The following is a 14,197-nucleotide window of genomic DNA, read 5'->3' as shown; positions in this document are numbered from 1 at the left end:
ACCAGTCTCCACCAAATCCTCTGGCAGCTCATTCTATACATGTACCACCCTCTGCATGAAAACGTTGCCCCTTAGGTCTCTTTTATATCTTTCCCTTCTCACCCTAAACCTATGCCCTCTAGTTCTGGACTCCCAGATCCCAGGGAAAAGACTTTGTCTATTTACTCTATCCATGCCCCTCATGATTTTATAAACCTCTATAAGGTCACCCCTCGGCCTCCGAGGCTCCAGGGAAAACAGCCCCAGCCTGTTCAGCCTCTCCCTGAAGCTCAAATCCTCCAACCCTGGAAACATTCTTGTAAATCTTTTCTGAACCCTTGCAAGTTTCACAACATCTTTCCGATAGGAAGGAGACCAGAATTGCACACAATATTCCAAAAGTGGCCTAACCAATGTCCTGTACAGCCGCAACATGACTTCCCAACTCCTGTACTCAATACTCTGATCAATAAAGGAAAGCATACCAAACGCCTTCTTCACTATCCTATCTACCTGCGCCTCCACTTTCAAGGAGCTATGAACCTGCACTCCAAGGTCTCTTTGTTCAGCAACACTCCCTAGGACCTTACCATTAAGTGTATAAGTCCTGCTAAAATTTGCTTTCCCAAAATGCAGCACCTCACATTTATCTGAATTAAACTCCATCTGCCACTTCTCAGCCCATTGTCCCATCTGATCAAGATCCTGTTGTAATCTGAGGTAACCCTTTTCGCTGTCCACTACACCTCCAATTTTGGTGTCATCTGCAAACTTACTAACTGTATCTCTTATGCTCACATCCAAATCATTTATGTAAATGACAAAACGTAGAGGGCCCAGCACCGATCCTTGTGGCACTCCACTGGTCACAGGCCTCCAGTCTGGAAAACAACCCTCCACCACCACCCTCTGTCTTCTACCTTTGAGCCAGTTCTGTATCCAAATTGCTAGTTTAGATTACTTACATACAGTGTGGAAACAGGCCCTTTGGCCCAACAAGTCCACATCGACCCACCCAGATGCATTCCCCTACACCTAACACTACAGGCAATTTAGCATAGCCAATTCACCTAAACTGCACATTTTTGGACTGTGGGAGGAACCCCACGCAGACACGGGGAGAATGTGCAAACTCCACACAGTCAGTCGCCTGAGGTGGGAATTGAACCCAGGTCCCTGGCGCTGTGAGGCAGCAGTGCTAACCACCGTGCCGCCCACTGTATTCTCTCTATTCCATGAGATCTAACCTTGCTAATCAGTCTCCCATGGGGAACCTTGTCGAACGGATTACTGAAGTCCATATAGATCACATCTCCTGCTCTGACCTCATCAATCTTCTTTGTTACTTCTTCAAAAAAACTCAGTCAAGTTTGTGGGACATGATTTCCCACGCACAAAGCCATGTTGACTATCCCTAATCAGTCCTTGCCTTTCCAAATACATGTACATCCTGTCCGTCAGGATTCCCTCCAACAACTTGCCCACCACCGACACTAGGCTTACTGGTCTGTAGTTCCCTGGGTCTTTACTGCCCTTCTTAAACATTGGCGCCACGTTTGCCAACCTCCAGTCTTCTGGCACCTCACCTGTGACTATCGATGATACAAGTATCTCAGCAAGAGGCCCAGCAATCACTTCTCCATCTTCCCACAGAGTTCTCGGGTACACCTGATCAGGTCCTGGGGATTTATCCACTTTTAACCATTTCAATACATCCAGCGCTTCCTCCTCTGTAATCTGGACATTTTGCAACATGTCACCATCTATTCCCCTACAGTCTATATCTTCCATATCCTTTTCCACAGTAAATACTGATGCAAAATATTCATTTAGTATCTCCCCCATTTTCTGTGGCTTCACACAAAGGCTGCCTTGCTGATCTTTGAGGGGCCCTATTCTCTCCTTAGTTACCCTTTTGTCCTTAATATATTTGTAAAATCCCTTTGGATTCTCCTTAATTCTATTTGCCAAACTATCTCATGTCCCCTTTTTGCCCTCCTGATTTCCCTCTTAAGTATACTCCTACTTCCTTTATACTCTTCTAAGGATTCACTCGATCTATCCTGTCTATACCTGACATACACTTCCTTCTTTTTCTTAACCAAACCCTCAATTTCTTTCATCATCCAGCATTCCCTATACCTACCAGCCTTTCCTTTCACTGGTTTGTTGCCAAGCACCAAATCCAATATGGCCTCCCGTCTGGTCGGCCTATGTACATATTGAGTCAGGAATCCTTCCTGGACACAGTTGACAAAATCTGCTCCATCCAAACTATTTGTACTAAGGAGATTCCAAACAATATTAGGGAAGTTGACGTCACCCATGACAATAACCCTGTTACTTCTGCACCTTTCCAAAATCTGCGTCCCGATCTGCTCCTCCATGTCTCTGTTGCTATTGGAACATAGGAAACGGACATAGCGGAGAATCTGCAACAATGATTCACAAGCATGATACCAGAACCTCGAGTATTAAATGTTCAGGAAATGCTGGGGCCATTCTCTCTAGTAAAGAGATAACTGAAGGATAACCAAGGTTTTTTTTAACAGATTATAAAGCAGCTCAATAACTCAAACAGATTTCATGAGAAACAAAATTAGAAATTGCTGGTAAAGCTCAGCAGGTCTGGCAGTGTCTGTGGAGAGAAATTAGAGTTAATCTTAGGGTTAAGTGACCCTTCCTCAAAACTCGACTGTGGAATTCTCTCCACAGATGCTACCAGACCTGCTGAGCTTTTCCAGCAATTTCTACTTTTGTCTCTGATTTACAACATCAGCAGTTCTTCAGGTTTCCCTTTTTCCTGATAATGTGGAACTCACTCCAAAGGTGAATGGTTGAAGGAGAAGCATTTAAGGGGAAGGTGACAAGGAAAAGAAAGACATGGAAGAGATACTGATGGGAAGAGATGAAGAGGGGTGGTGGACGCTCATACAAACACTGGTAAAGTAATTACGCTGAATGGTCCAGGCAGAAGGACAAATGTATTTGTTTCAGATCTATTGGATGTGATTGGAAAAATATTACAGGAAAAAATACGCAATTTAGAATAAATGTACTTCATCAGCTTTCGCAAGATCATTTTATTGCAAATAAAAATTCCCAGGTTCAAAGAGAAACAGCCTGCTGGAAACAATATTTTGAGGTCAGCCAGTCCCAGCAGAAACAAACCTTTCAACCGCTCCACAGACAGAATGAACATGGTTCAGTCCAGAATGTGCAACAACCAGGTGCAACAACAGCAGATTCCAACTCCTGTAATCACTTGTGAACTCGTTGGTGTGTTCACAAGTTTGATGATTGTGAGAACCCCTTTCCACACATAGAGCAGGCGAGCAGCTTCTCCCCAGTGTGAACTCGCTGGTGTGACTGCAAGTGGTCCCGAGGTGTTGGAGGTGATTTCCTCGAATTGCAGGAGCAGCAATTACTGTTTTATACGCTGTTGCATTGTTTTGGAACTTTGGGAAAAAAAGTCAAAACAACTGCAGTTTTAAAAGAGAGAAGAGCAGACAAAGGAAGCACATGGTAAGGTCATCGCAGGAGGGAGAGAGAGAGAATCTGCACAGTTACTACTTTTGCTGTTTGAATTCATGTATCGCTGGACATCAGAATGGCCTCTCCCTGCTATGGACACGCTGATGTATCTGCAGACTGGAAGACTGAGTGAATCCCTTCCCACATTCAGAGTGGGTGAATGGCCTCTCCCCAGTGTGAGCTCGCTGGTGTAACAGCAAGTGTGCTGACTGTGTACATGCTTTGTCACACACAGAGCAGGTAAACATTCTCTTCCCATTGTGTATTCGATGGTGTTGTCATCAGATGAGATGACTGAGTGAAAGCCTTACCACATTTGGAGCAGGTCAAAGGCCTCTCCCCAGTGTGCATTCGCAGGTGTTTCTGCAAGGTGGATGAATGACTGAATTTGACCCTACACTTGAAGCAGGTGAATATCCGCTCTCCGGTGTGAAATAGCTGGTGTCTCAGCAGGTGGGATGACTGAGTGAATCCCTTCCTACATCTGGGGCAAGTGAATGGCCTTTCCCCAGTGTGAATGCGTTGGTGAGATTCCAGCTCAGGTGGTGAACGGAATCCTTTCGCACAATCCCCTCATTTCCACTGTTTCACCATGGTATCAGTGTTCTTCTGAATTCAGGTTTCATCAGTTGAAGCCTTGGCCACACACTGAATGAATATACGTTCTCCCTGCTGTGTATGGTCCAATCGTGAAAGCTCTTTCCACAGTCAGTGCCCTGGAATACTCTCTCTCACAGCCATTGTATTGTAGTGTTTTCCTGTCAGAGTTTAAAATGGTTTTGAAGTGGACATAACAGACAAATGTTGGAGATATTCAAGTCACGGTAAATTGATAGGCTCTGTCAGATCCTGAGGTGATATTTGGATTGAGATTTCTGTTTGCAAATCCTTTTCTCCCAATCCTGGAAAAGGTATTTACAAAAGTCATCACTGTCACTATGGAATAGTATTATGGGACAAACAATCCTAGGTTCTACAGAACATTCTTTGCTCTTTTATTCCCCAGAACTGTAAATCTCCATTTCACATACACCCACCCTCCATTCCCATTCTAATACAAGCACTTCTAATTCTCCTGAAGGTGCTGATGGCCAAATCAGTGCTCACTGCTGTCCAGATTGCAGAAAGCTGAAAATCTTCAGGCAGGCACTTAATTAGAGAGAGAGAGAGAAAGAGGTGAGGAAGAACTTTGTTTTGGCAGTGAATGGTCAAGGTCTGGATTCACTGCCTATCAGCATGGTGGAAATAGGGATGAGCAAGGATTTCAAAATGTAATTGGTTGGGGGATTAAACAATATAAACTTAAAAGGCAGAGGAGATATAGAGGGGCAACTGGACTGATTGGATTGTAAAACAGTGTTACCATGGACTTCAGTTGCTGAATGAATTCTGAGTGTGTGTTGTAATTACTCCCAAAAGTGAAAATTTATAGTGAGTTTTGAAAAGACTTGGAGCTCAGGTTGAGGTTCTGGATGTAGGTTTGCTCACTGAGCTGGAAGGTTCATTTCCAAACGTTTCGTCACCCTTCTAGGTAACATCTTCAGTGGGCCTCCAGGCGAAGCACTGTTGATGATTCCTGCTTTCTATTTATATGTTTGGGTTGGTGATGTCATTTCCTGTTCATTTTCTCAGGGGATGGTAGATGGGGCCTAACAAAATGTGTTTTTTTGTTTTGTCTAACACATTGAGTTAGACCTCATCTGCCACCCCCCCTTGAGAAAAAAACAGGAAATGACATCAGCACAGGAAATGACATCACCAACCCAAAGAAAACCAAACATATAAATAGAAAGCAGGAATCATCAACAGTGCTTTGCCTGGAGGCCCATTGAAGGTGTTACCTAGTAGGGTGACAAAACGTTTGGAAATGAACCTTCCAGCTCAGTGAGCAAACCAATATTTGTAAAATTTTATAATGTAACTACAACACACTATTACAAAGCTAGGAACAATACAATTAGTTTACCTTTGTCATATCCATAAACATCTAATTTGTATCAAATAACAAATATATTACTGTATTATCAAATATTAGCTAACTGCTGGGAGAAAACACTCATTTAATTGTAAGCATTAGGAATGAGGCCAATCTTTTAGCCAGACCAATTATTTGTAAATAACTGTAAAATAAAACAAAGATCTGCGGATGCTGGGGATCTGAAACAGAAGTTGCTGATGAAGGAAGGGTCACGGGAGCTGAAATGTTAACTCTGATTTCTCTCCACACATGCTGTCAGACCTGCTGAGCTTTTCTGTTTGTGTTGCTCAATGCTGGAGAAACTCAGCACCTGTGGATTGACAACAATTCGTGAGGCTGAGGAAGCAACCGTCTTTAAGAATAGACTTTTATCAGAATGAGAGACATTATCGTTATCAGATCTGCACCCTCCCTGACACTGTCTAATGAGTTGGGAAGGGAGTGTAAGTGTTTTACTCAGAGATGTCAGCCCCAGGAGATCATATCATTCACTGTGAGTACGGGAGGGAGGGGCGCGCAGAACAGGCTGTGGATTGGCTGGCGGACCACAGTTACTTCCGGTCCTCCAAACCTTCCTATTGGTCATTGAAGACAACACGGGAGCAGCGCTTGCGGGTGGCGGTCCGGCGCTGACGCCGTTGGGATATTGGAGGACCAGCCGTTACGGCGCTGGCGCTGACCCCGCCCCTCCATATGACGCACATGCGCAGGTCCGGCCGTGGATCTTCGAGCTCACTTTTGGGGGTCAGGCGCGCGCCCGGCGGCGGGGAGAGCGGTTACTGAGTGGATCAGCTCGGGGAGAGAGGGTGAGACAGGGCGGGGCAGGGATTACAGGATGGGGATTGGGGATTGGGAGATGGGGGGGTGGGGATTGGGGGAATGGGGGATGGGGGATGGGGGTTGGGGGATGGGGGATGGGGGTTGGGGGTTGGGGGGTTGGGGGGTTGGGGGTTGGGGGGTTGGGGGGTTGGGGGTTGGGGGGTTGGGGGTTGGGGGGTTGGGGGTTGGGGGGTTGGGGGTTGGGGGGTTGGGGGATGGGATGGGGGATGGGTTGGGGGTTGAGGGATGGGATGGGGGTTGGGGGATGGGATGGGGGTTGGGGGATGGGTTGGGGGTTGAGGGATGGGATGGGGGTTGGGGGATGGGATGGGGTATGGGTTGGGGGTTGAGGGATGGGGTATGGGTTGGGGGTTGAGGGATGGGGTAGGGTGGGGGTTGAGGGATGGGATGGGGTAGGGTGGGGGTTGAGGGATGGGATGGGGTAGGGTGGGGGTTGAGGGATGGGATGGGATGGGGGTTGGGGGAGGAGCAATGGGGGATAGGGGGTGGGGGATAGGGGTTATGGGGTGGGGTGGTGGGGAATGGGGTTTGGGGGAAGGGGATGGAGTTGAGTAAGTTCTAGAGAAGGCGGGAAGAACAAGAACGTGACACAACTCCATCCCTGTGCCAGAACTCTTCCTAGTTGCACCACTCCCTGTGTCAAATCACCTGTCCATACAGAGACTAAAGATGATATAGCACAGATTGGGGCCAATTAGCCCAATTTGAACTTGCTATCCTACTCCCCAACTCTCTCTGTAACCCAGGATTCATCAAGTACCTGTCCAATCCCATTTTGAAAGTTCCTGTTGATTTTGTTCCTCCATCTATGAGGTAATGCAAGGGCTTTTAGAGTTTGGCAATCCAGTAAAAGAATAAAAAAAACTGACACTTAGACCCACCAGTAGAACAGGGTGGAATAATGCAGGGACTTTACAACAAACTTTTATTTCCCAGGGAAGAATGGAGCATTGACAGCTCTGGTGCAACAAGAGGAGAACTTGTTTGACACAAACTAGTATTTTCTGTTCTGAATTTCTGTCCTGTACTCACGGTGCTTTCTGTAAACTCTTTTTACAGGGTAATAGAAGGGACGACTTGAAGACAGGAAACTTGAAGCAAATCTGGCATCAAAATCTGACCAGGTCACTCAATTCATCAGGACCAGAATATCTTTGGCCTTTAAATATAAGGAAAAAATGTTTATTTGTTCTGGCTGCAGTGAAAGCATTCCAAATGGCAGAGAGCCTGGAAAAGCACTGACAAGTCCAAGATAAAGTGTTCCAGAGCACTGCTTGGGGAAGGACCTTTAACTAATTACCCACCCAGTGGAACCATTCACACTGGGAAACACGGTACATGTGTGTCTGGGCAAAACTCAAACTGTCCATCCGCACTAGGGCATCGCGCCATGGAGAAACCTTGGAAATGTGGAGACTGTGGGAAAGGATTCCGATCACCATCCGAGCTGGAAACCCACCGACGTGTTCACAATGGGGAGAGGCCGTTCACCTGCACTGTGTGTGGGAAGCGATTCACTCAGTCGTCCCACTTACTGTTACACCAGCGAGTCCACACCGGAGAGAAGCCGTTCTCCTGCTCCGAGTGTGGGAATGGATTTAGTGATTCATCTACCCTGAGGAAGCACCAGCGAGTCCACACTGGGGAACGGCCGTTCACCTGCTCTGTGTGTGGCAAGGGATTCACTCAGTCCTCCAGTCTACTGCGACACCATTTCAGTCACACGAATGAGAGACCTTTCAAATGTGATAACTGTGGGAATGGCTTCAAAAGCTCTCAGGAGCTGATGGTTCACCAGCGCATCCACACAGAGGAGAGACCGTTCAGCTGCTCTCACTGTGCCAAGAGGTTCAGAAAATCCTCCAACCTGCTGACACACCAACGAGTTCACACTGGGGAGAGGCCATTCATCTGCTCTGTGTGTGAGAAGGGATTCACTCGGGCATCTCACCTGCAGACACACCAACGAGTTCACACTGGAGAGAGGCCGTTCACCTGCCCTCTGTGTGGGAAGGCATTCACTCAGTCATCCAGCCTACAGACACACCAGCGAGTTCACAGCAGTTAGATTCTGCTGTTATTGCTGCTGGTAATCCCATCTTGGACTGAATCATATTCATTCTGTTTGTAGAAGTGGCGGACCTCAGGATATTGTTTCCAGTGGACTGATGCTGTTTGACCAGAGAGGGTCCATTTGCACTGAAATCATCCAGAAAAGCTGTGATGTACGTTTGCTCTAAGCTGCATGTGTTTTCTACCATGCCAGGTAGATGGGAAACAAATAAATCTGTCTCTGTTGACTCTGCAGTGCATGGCCAGGCCAGTTGGCTTAGTTGTTGAATGCCAGTGCTTATGCTGCGCATAAGCCTCCAACCTACCCCCTCTTCATTTTTCACCAGCATATCTTAATATTCCTTCCTTTTCTCTTCTGTGAGACCTTCCCCTTAAATGCTTTTCAACCACTTACTTTCTTTGTGAGCTGCACATTTTCACCACTTGTGAAAGGTACTTACTGAGAAATCTCTACTGGATTATTGAACCCCTTGTCTAGAGTGCATAAGGAATTGGCAAAAGGTGAATGGGCAAAAAAATGCAGAAGGTGAAATGTAATTGTGGAAAAATGTGACCTTGTCCACTGACAAGAATAGGAAAACAGCATTAGTTAAATGGGGAGAGATTGCAAAACTAAGGAACAGAGGTGTTGGCTACCCTGGTACAATAATTTCAAAACTTCAGTTGCAAAAGCAGCAAGTGATTAGGAAGGCAAACTGAAGGTTGTTATTTATTGCAAGGAGAATAGAATGTCAAGTAGGGATGGTTTGCTACAGTTGTAAAGGGGTTGATGAAACCACGTCAGTATTCGTGCTTACAGTTTTAGTCTCATTTCAGAAGGGTTACAAATGTGTTGCTGTTCTGAGAAGTACCACTCACCTGTTTCCTGGCCTGGAGAGGGTTATTTTATAAGGAAAGGCTGGACAGACTAAGCTGTATCTGCTGGAGTTTAGAAAAGAGGTGATTTATTTTTTGAAAGAGATCCTGAGGGGGACTCGAATGTGGATGTTGAAAGGATATTTCATGGAGAGACTAGACCCAGGGAACACCGTTCAAAAATTAGTCTTCCATCTGAGATGAAGATGAGATTTTAATTTTTCTGAGGATCGTGAGTCTGTGAAAGTCTCTTCCCCAGAGAGAATCAAGAGCGTGGTCATTGAATGTCTTTAAGGTAGTGTTAGATTCTTAACAAAGGACGGAATCAGAGGTTTTTAGGGGTATGTATAAATATGGGATTGAGCCATAGTCAAATCCGCAATGATAGTACTGAAAAGCAGGTTCCAGGGACTGAGAAACGTACTCCTAATTCACAAAAACAGAAACAATTGGCAGATGCTGGAGAAGGGTCACTGCACCCAAAACATTAACTTTCTTTCTCTTCACAGATGCTGCCAGACTTAGAGTTTTCCCAGCAATTTCTGTTTCCTCCTAATTCATATGTATGTTTGTTTCCTAACCATGGAGCAAGAGAATCGATGCTGCCTGACCTGCTGTGATTTTCCAGCAGCACACTCTTCGACTCTGATCTCCAGCATCTGCTGTCCTCACTTTACCCCTGTTTGCTAACCCTCCTTGTTATATCCACAGAAAATTCATTCACATTAATTAGATATGACGTTCCTTCTCACATTCATGTTGACTGTCCTTGATTATTCCATGCCTTTTATCTAACAATTTTTACTGGCACTAACAAGGGCTGAGAAGGACCTTACTTATTAGCATCCTATTAACAGAATTAAATGTGAAATACCCAAGGAGTAATAAAACAAATTAGAAATTTGTTAGAAATGAGTCAGTTAATTGTATACAGAACAACCTTGATTATACAAGTGAGACAGGTGAGAGGAGTATTTTGTTCAGGTAACTGATTGTTCAGATAATGGATAACATTTTTATGGGACCTTGAGATCTTGTTTGGATAATCTGAAATTCGGATAATTGACATTAAGATAACCAAGGTTGTTCTGTAATGGGATCTTTGAAGGCTTTTGTGATGCTGTGGTAGTGTCCCTACCTCTGGACCAGAGTCAAAAACAGAAGTGGCTAGAAAAGCTCAGCTCTGGCAGCATCTCTGAAGAGAAATCCGAGTTAACCTTTCAGGTCTGGTGACCCTTCCTCAGGAAATGTTATCTTTAATTTCTCTTCACAGATGCTGCCAGCCCTGCTGAGCTTTTCCAGCAACTTCTGTTTTTGTTTCTGATTTACAGCATCTACAATTCTTTCAGTTTTTATCTGGATCAGAGTATCTGGGTTCAAGTCCCACTTGATCCTGAGCTGTCTTAACGTGCACGAACAGGTTAATTATACATTTTCAATCATTATTTTAAAGGACTTGTGTTCCAGTGCTAGTATCCTCACCTCATCCAGAAGGTTCAGATTCAACTCCCATTTGTCCCAGAGGTCTGTCAGAACATATCTGAGTAATTTGAATCAGAATTTTAAAATATTTTTAAAGAAGAGTAAGTCAAAAGAAGTGCAGAGTTTTGTGATGTGCAAGTTTAAATAAAACTATGACCTAAAAAGTATATGTCTCGACTCTAACTATTTAACCTCTGATATCTATCAGCACTTGGTGAACTAAGGGAAATAGGGACCCCAGTCAGTAATAAAAGATAGGTAATCAAATTGAGGACAGAAACATGTTTATTAACAGTAAGTGCTATTAACAGACTCAATTAAGTTAGTTAAGGATCAGATTAACTATCACAATAACCACGCATCAGATAGGTCTGCTTAGCACACGGCCTGAGGTGGATTGGACAGAGATATCCCTCTCTCTCGACATGGTGGTAAGAAAAGGGGATTTGGAGCATTCACTGAAGTCTAGACAATGGTCAACACCCTCACACGAAGAGGAGGTAGCAACTGACAAGAGTAACGAGGAAAGGAACAGCAAGAACTTGTATTTTTCTATCACCGTTCGATCCCCAGGATGTTCCAAAGCAGCGGTGAAGTAAGAACTGTAATGGTCACCTTATGGGAAAGACAGCAATTAATTTGCACACAGCAAGATTCTACAGACAGCACAGTGATAATGAGAGGACAGTCTAACTTCTTATACCGAGGGAAGTGCTGGACTCCCTCAGGAGTCCACACTTGGGTTAGCCTAGATATTTGCACAAACCCCTGCAGTGGGGCTTGAATCTACACATCTCTGATTCGGATGCAAAAGTGCTGCCCACAGCCAAAAGTAGCACTCTGCACTCGAGTTTTGACCAGCCGAAAATTGTTTTCAACGTGTACCTTCTGAGTGATCAAACTAGTGTCTGAAATCAAGAGGACCTTTATCTAACTCTCCATCTAAAAGTTAGTTTGTATTTCAACTGCGATGTGGCCTGGTTTCACAAAGACATGGTTAAAAAGCTGAGGTGGTGATTATGACAGGACAGACCAGCTCAGCAGAATGTGACTCTGGCTTTTTCCAGTCCAGGTTGAGTGTGATCACATGGAATCGCTCAGAGCTCAACACTCTGCACTGGAACAAGAGAACAGTTTACCAGACTGTTCAGTCTCTCTGTCTACTGCACGCTCTCAGACAGTGAATATTGTGCGAGAAAGAAGGCCACTCAAGGTTGAGTCTAAACTGGAATCAATTCTGACCAATGATGATACACCGTTGAGTGCATTATTTTGGATTAAATGACTTCTTTGGGTTATGGGATTCTGTCAATTTGCCTTTGTTTAGACTGGTGCTAGTAAAAGGAAGTTGCCAATGATACTGGTGTTAAATGCAGGAGGGGTTATTGTAAGTATTTGCCATGGTTTAAAGGGTTGCCCAGTGGTTTGAAGCTGGCCTCACATTCCTCTTAGTCATTTGTTGGTTTTTTTTCGTTTATTGCAAAGAATGTTGATTTAAAGTCAGAATCTGACAGCTGTCCCAAATACTTAGAAAGGATGGAGAATGAGGAGTCAATGGGGGTGGGGAGGGCAGTTGCAGTGTGGGAGAGTGTAGAGCGAGTGACTGTAGGGAGGGACAGTGCTCAGAGGGGGCCTGCAGAAGTAAAGAGTGTAGAAAGAGGTCAAGCAATCCCCTCTGACCCTTATAGCATTGGGGTGTGGGAGCAATTCCCCAGCATAGGTGAACCCACGTTGTCCTATGACCTGGCCCAGGCTAGACCACACTGCCCAGGCAATCAGCTCCATTGCCTGGAAGGTAGGCCAGCAGTTGGGATCTGGTATCTTGGGAGAGGAACCTGTGGGGATCTGGGTCAACCTCAGGCAGTCTCCAAGCTCTTGGTGCAAGCTGATCCTATGGGAGTCCTCAGGTGCCAGTGTCTGGGGAATAGTCATGCCATTATTGAAGAAACAGACTGTGTGAAGAGTGGAAGGGTTCCTAATCCACTCCACGACCACTTGCCTCTGAGACCAGAAGGCAAAACCCAGAGAACATTCTGGAAGCAGCCAGGCGGTAACCTGTGTTTCCACAGCACCACCTTGAGACATTGGTCACTGGTCAGATATTCCGGGTCAGAGCTGGGGAGGCGTTGCCTCTCTTGTTCCTGTGACTGTGACCTGAAGAATGGCGTTGACCCCAGCCAAAAACAGCAAAAGACTGACGCAGTGGACGGGCAAATCATTAGTCAGCTCCAGCGGATAAGTATGGAGGACCCAGCACCGCCAATCAATATAGAGATGGATGCAGAAGAGGCAAGATTGAGAACCTTCCAGAACTGGCCAGCTGGCTTCCCCATCCAACCACAACAACTGGCCCATGCTGGCTTCTTCTACACTGGTAAGGCTCAATACTTTTTCATATTGGTGATAGTGGGTGGGTAGGGTACAAAGGACTGCAATACTAAACAGCTAGTGCAGGAAGTTGTTAATAATCATGCAGAATGAATGTACAATTGACAAATGAACAAATGAATATCAATATGTGGGATGTACATTTTAGGAAGGATTTTCTTCAGTTATGGGATGTGGGTTCTTGCCCATCCCTAGTAGTTCTTGAGAAGCTGGTGATGAGCTGCCTCCTTGGAGCTGTTGTAGGTTGACTCTCAATGCTGTTAGGGGAAAGAGTTCCAAGATTTTGACCCAGCAACATTGAAGGAACAGTGATGTATTACCAAGTCAATATGATGAGTGGATTGGAGAGGAACTTTGCTGTGATGGTGTTCCTATGAGTCTATGTAAGGATACAAACATTGGCTGTGTGGCTGCTGGTGAGAAGGAAAGCTGTAGACTGAAGGAAGATATCAGTAAGCTGGTCCAGTGGACAGAAAAGTAGCAAATGGAATTCAACCTGGAGAAATGTGTATTTGGGGAGGTCAGTCACGATAAAGGAATACACAAGTGGGAGAAAACATAGAGGTTTAATGGTTCAGAGGGGCTTCAAATTGTATCTTCATTGCTCCCAGGTGGATAAGCTGGTTAAGATGAAACTGGATGCTTTCCCTCATTACTGAAAAATGTGTTGCTGGAAAAGCGCAGCAGGTCAGGCAGCATCAAAGGAGCAGGAGAATCGACATTTTGGGCATAATCCTGAATAAGAGCTTATGTGGGCGGCACGGTGGCACAGTGGTTAGCACTGCTGCCGCACAGCGCCGGAGACCCGGGTTCAATTCCCGCCTCAGGCGACCGACTGTGTGGAGTTTGCACGTTCTCCCCGTGTCTGCGTGGGTTTCCTCCGGGTGCTCCGGTTTCCTCCCACAGTCAGGTGAATTGGCCATGCTAAATTGCCCATAGTGTTAGGTAAGGGGTATGGGTAGGTTGCGCTTCGGCGGGTCGGTGTGGACTTGTTGGGCCGAAGGGCCTGTTTCCACACTGTAATGTAATGTAATCTAATCTTATACCTGAAACGTTGATTCTCCTGCT

At 45.5% G+C, this 14,197-nt stretch overlaps 3 protein-coding genes across 5 annotated transcripts in view; all 3 read left to right on the top strand.

The window, feature by feature from the left end:
• The window catches only part of nat9 (N-acetyltransferase 9), a 36,301-nt gene extending 28,728 nt beyond the window's left edge, over nt 1–7,573 (top strand). The window contains exon 6 of one of the 2 annotated variants that reach the window (XM_072558171.1): nt 7,391–7,573. In XM_072558171.1, coding sequence (XP_072414272.1) covers nt 7,391–7,573 — 183 coding nt within the window. The remainder of the gene's footprint in view (nt 1–7,390) is intronic. The other variant, XM_072558173.1, reaches the window with a different exon arrangement.
• A 148-nt stretch (nt 7,574–7,721) lies between these two features.
• Nucleotides 7,722–10,905, top strand: LOC140463818 (uncharacterized). The gene has a single exon (XM_072558170.1). The coding sequence runs from the start codon at nt 7,722–7,724 to the stop codon at nt 8,397–8,399; it is 678 nt and encodes a 225-aa protein (XP_072414271.1). The 3' UTR covers nt 8,400–10,905.
• An 856-nt stretch (nt 10,906–11,761) lies between these two features.
• The window catches only part of LOC140463816 (baculoviral IAP repeat-containing protein 7-like), a 43,130-nt gene continuing 40,694 nt past the window's right edge, over nt 11,762–14,197 (top strand). The window contains exon 1 of one of the 2 annotated variants that reach the window (XM_072558168.1): nt 11,762–13,115. In XM_072558168.1, coding sequence (XP_072414269.1) covers nt 12,278–13,115 — 838 coding nt within the window. In that variant the 5' untranslated portion in view covers nt 11,762–12,277. The remainder of the gene's footprint in view (nt 13,116–14,197) is intronic. The other variant, XM_072558167.1, reaches the window with a different exon arrangement.

The sequence above is a fragment of the Chiloscyllium punctatum genome, chromosome 39, assembly GCF_047496795.1.
Source record: "Chiloscyllium punctatum isolate Juve2018m chromosome 39, sChiPun1.3, whole genome shotgun sequence".
NCBI lineage: Eukaryota > Metazoa > Chordata > Chondrichthyes > Orectolobiformes > Hemiscylliidae > Chiloscyllium > Chiloscyllium punctatum.
Note: the sequence above shows the minus strand (reverse complement) of the source record. Positions and strands in the feature narration are given on the sequence as shown.

Coding starts and splice junctions, on each gene's coding strand:
- LOC140463818 (XM_072558170.1), top strand. CDS start 7,722: ATGGAGAAACCTTGGAAATGTGGAGACTGTGGGAAAGGATTCCGATCA.